Source organism: Arachis ipaensis, chromosome B02, assembly GCF_000816755.2.
Source record: "Arachis ipaensis cultivar K30076 chromosome B02, Araip1.1, whole genome shotgun sequence".
Lineage (NCBI taxonomy): Eukaryota > Viridiplantae > Streptophyta > Magnoliopsida > Fabales > Fabaceae > Arachis > Arachis ipaensis.
This window is the reverse complement of record NC_029786.2, coordinates 90745361-90749425: the sequence shown is the minus strand read 5'-3', so window position 1 is coordinate 90749425 and position 4065 is coordinate 90745361. Positions and strand designations below refer to the sequence as shown.

General features: G+C 28.1%; 1 protein-coding gene across 1 annotated transcript in view; it reads right to left on the bottom strand.

The window, feature by feature from the left end:
- The window catches only part of LOC107625700 (disease resistance protein TAO1), a 14150-nt gene that overhangs the window by 9352 nt on the left and 733 nt on the right, over positions 1-4065 (bottom strand). The window contains exons 2-3 of the mRNA XM_021116163.1: positions 1986-2967; positions 1446-1900 (exon numbers count right to left, since the gene is read on the bottom strand). Coding sequence (XP_020971822.1) covers positions 1446-1900; positions 1986-2967 — 1437 coding nt within the window. The remainder of the gene's footprint in view (positions 1-1445; positions 1901-1985; positions 2968-4065) is intronic.

Genomic DNA, 4065 nt, shown 5'->3' with positions numbered 1-4065 from the left:
TATTTTTTTTAATAAAATAAATTAATTAATAAAACTTAATTCATTTTCTCTTTTTATTCTCACTTTTTTTCATGTTTATTATACAAACTAACATTCACATCACACATATTTTTTATCTCATCTCATATAATCTTATGCATTTTACTCTTTTTCTTATATCCTTGCTAATAATGTTTTTTGCCCAATTAATTAAAAAATTTGGTTGATGACGATAATTTTTTATTTTAATTTGCTAAATAATTAGCTCATTATATATGTTGGGTGATGAATTCTTAAAACACTATAATGTATGATGTCCATATAATTTTTTAAGTTTTGTTTTTTTATTTTTGACCTAATTCTGTTTATCAATTATATATATATTGTCTTTGTCACTTATATATCATTTTTTTANGGTGATTTTAAATAATGACAGATTATGAGAAAATTACTATAAAGTACGAATACTTTTTTTTTATTTGTCGTGTTCACGTGTCGGATATATTTTAGACACGATATTTATCAATATTCGTTCGACACGTGTTTTTTGTGTTCAACTGTATCTTGATAAAAAATAAAAATTTTTTTTCTAGACACATTTGGACACACCTAAATACCATCACGTGTCAACGTGTCCAACCTTATTTTTAACATGTATTCTTGAAATGAGTTTAATAATAATATATATTATTATATATTAAAACAAAAATATTTTAAATATTTTTATATAATTAAAAAAAAATTATTACTTTTAAGTTTTAACTTACAAATATAAGCCATTAATTAATATACAAGGTTTATTATTCTGTCTGTTCTTATAATTTTATTGAATTTTCAATTAGGTCCTTATGCTTTTTTTTTATTGAGACCTTATACCATATCAGATTTTGTAATTAAGTCTCTGCCGTGACAAAAATATTGAAATTAATAGAATATTCTGTTAAACAAAACGAATATACCAAACACTTGACTGAATATTTTGTATAGTTTAACAGAATATTCGGTTAATTCTAATGTTTTTATCAAGGTAGAAACTTAGTTACAAAATCTGATATAGTATAGAGACCCATGAAAAGAAAAAAAAAATATAAGAACCTAATTGAAAATTTAGTAAAATTATATGGACCGACAAAATAATTAAACTTTTATACATAAATAATTTTTTATATATAAAAATTAATTTATTTTAATTTCGTGCAAGGTGCAAGTGTATATCTAGTTTAGTATAATTTGCATCCACATTATGACTCTACAAACTAAGTTGACAAACAACATATACACATGAATCATTATATTTTGCATTTCTTTATAAGTGTTAGCTATATGTTGGTTGGTCACTTACCACCAAGCAAGCAAATCAGTGCATTCAAAAACCATGTGAAATGGTGTAAAAACTAAAAGGATAGTTATTGCCTCAAAATCATCATTATTTTAACCTTGAAAAGATGAAAAAGATATTAAAGTACCTTGATTGTTGAATGACAAACCCTGAGATGCAACCAACTTGTTTGAGTGCTGCTCTCCAACTCTGCTCATTGTCTCTATTCTTTTGGATTCTTTCTATTAGAACTTTAAAAGCTCGTCCAAACTCTCCTGTTTGATTGCGCACTTCCGAGGGATCTACACCATAGAACACTGGCAACACCTTTTGAGCTTTGTTTTTATGATACAGCATAATGGTCTCCAGCTCTTTCAAACACCATTTTGAATTGGGGTAATTTGGTGACAAAATAATGATTGAAATTTTAGACTCTTCAATTGCTTTTAGAAGTGAGATTGAGACCTGCTCTCCTCTTAGAAGTCCATCATCATCCTTAAAAACATAAATGCCAGCATTTTCAAGAGATGCGTGAAGATGTGAGGTGAACGTGGAACGAGTGTCTGTACCACGAAAGCTCAAGAATACATCATATACCTTTCGCTGCAATAGACCAAAACAAATTAAATAAATAATTATTTACAAGATTCATTGAGTGATTCTTATAAAACTGTAACATAATATGCACCTGAGGATTAAATGAAGATGATTCCTTCTGATAGATTTCTCTTCCTATCTCTTGTAGCAACGGATGCATGCGAAGCTTGTTCTCCTCAAACGTCACTAGACTCTGGCGTTCAAGCCCCAAAATTCCTTCAGACCCATTTAATATCTGCATTGCATCTTTTCGCGACATTCCACTAAACGCATGACTGAAATAAGCTATCTCAAGAAATACTTGTTTCTCTTTGTGATCCAAACGATTAATGCTTATTTTTAACACCTCTTGGACATCTTGAATGGGAAATATCTTGACCCTATCCAATACAATCCCCCACTCTGCTATATTTCTTCCACTTAAAACACAGCCAAAAGCTACAATAGCCAATGGCAATCCATCAGAATATTCAACTACTTCCTTAATAAGCCCAGCAAATGTTCTTCTAGGAGTTGCTTTCTTGAATGCACACCAACTAAAAAGCTCAACGCATTCGTTGTAGTCCATTTCTTTCACTCTATATATATGGTCAACTCTAACCAGATAAAGTGGTTGCTTATTCCTAGTTGTGATGATTATTATGCTACCAGGACCAAACAATGTATGACTTACAAGCAAATTCTCTAATTCTTTGTTGCTTCCCACATTGTCAAGTATAAGAAGTGCTTTCTTTCGGTTCATGCAATGAAGAATCTCATCTCGTAAAGATGCCAAAGAATCCATTTCATTTTGCTCCATTCTATCGCTAATATCTGGGATGAATTTTCTCACTTCAAACTTACGACGAATTTTATTGTAGAGAGCTTTGGCAATTGTTGTCTTACCAGCTCCTCCCATTCCCCAAATCCCTAGTACAAGAACATCATTTGGTTTCTCATGAATGTTTAATATTTGAATTAAATCTTGCACACGAGATTTAATTCCCACAGGATGCTGTGCAACAAATAGGTCTCTTGAATCTATTAAAAAAGCAACATGTTCAACAATACTCTTGATAGATTCCATTTCCTTCCTGCAACGTATACATTGCATAGTCAATTATGGAAGCATTCTTCAATAAATTTTATAGAAACATTCCTAATCCTAGTAAGCTTAAGATTTGAGTGAATGTTCAAATTCGTCTCTAACATATTTTTTACTGAAATATTTTTTTAAATAAATTTATCTTTAAAAATATTTAAGTTGGTCAAATTAGTCATTCAGTTACATTCATTGTTCATAGTGTCAGAGTTCATCAATATATCACATTAAGTGATATCACAACACACACCTTCTAATTGATTGCTAACATGATAAATTTACGAAATTAAATCAAAGTTTCTTTCAATTTAAAATTAATTTAATTTAATTGTATAAATTAATCATATTAGTAATCAATTAGAAGGGGAGTGCTTGGGAAATAATGAAAATTTTAAACAAAAGTGACAAAAGATTAATGTTACATTAGTAATTTTTAAATTACGAATTTAATTAAAAAAATTTTTTAGAGACTAATCTAAAAAACTAATGATATTTAAGAGAACAAAATTGATCATTTACTCTCAATATTTGCTAATCTTTTCACGTGGAATCAATGCACATATATGTAATAAAAAGGTGTTTGAAAATTTTCAAGTATTGAATGTATTAAAAAATGCATTGAATTTACCAATGCTTAATGCATTTCCAAGCTAAATCCCAACAATAGTTACAAAAAGTCACCCCTGCCTTTATTTTATGATATTCGTAAAAATGCCCCATCATTTATAGCAAAAAAAAAACATAATTTACTTTTCTAATATTTTTAACTAATATAATTGATAGATAATAATAATAAAAGATTTACCGTAGAAAGAAAAGTTTTTAAAAAGGAAAATCTATCTAAAACAAATTTAAAAAAGGTACTAAGGGATGAAAAATTTCAGCAGTCAACAGGCAAAATTATAAAATAAATTAAGAAAAACTAATATATCTGTAAAACTTTCTAATAAATCTATCAAAAGATAATGTAGAAAAAGTAGCTTATGTGCAGTTTATTTCTGGAAATTTTCTTATGCTAATTCTAAAATTAGTTCAATTTTAATTATGTAATATATTTTTAGTAATTTATTCTTCAAAATTCAAATTTGAT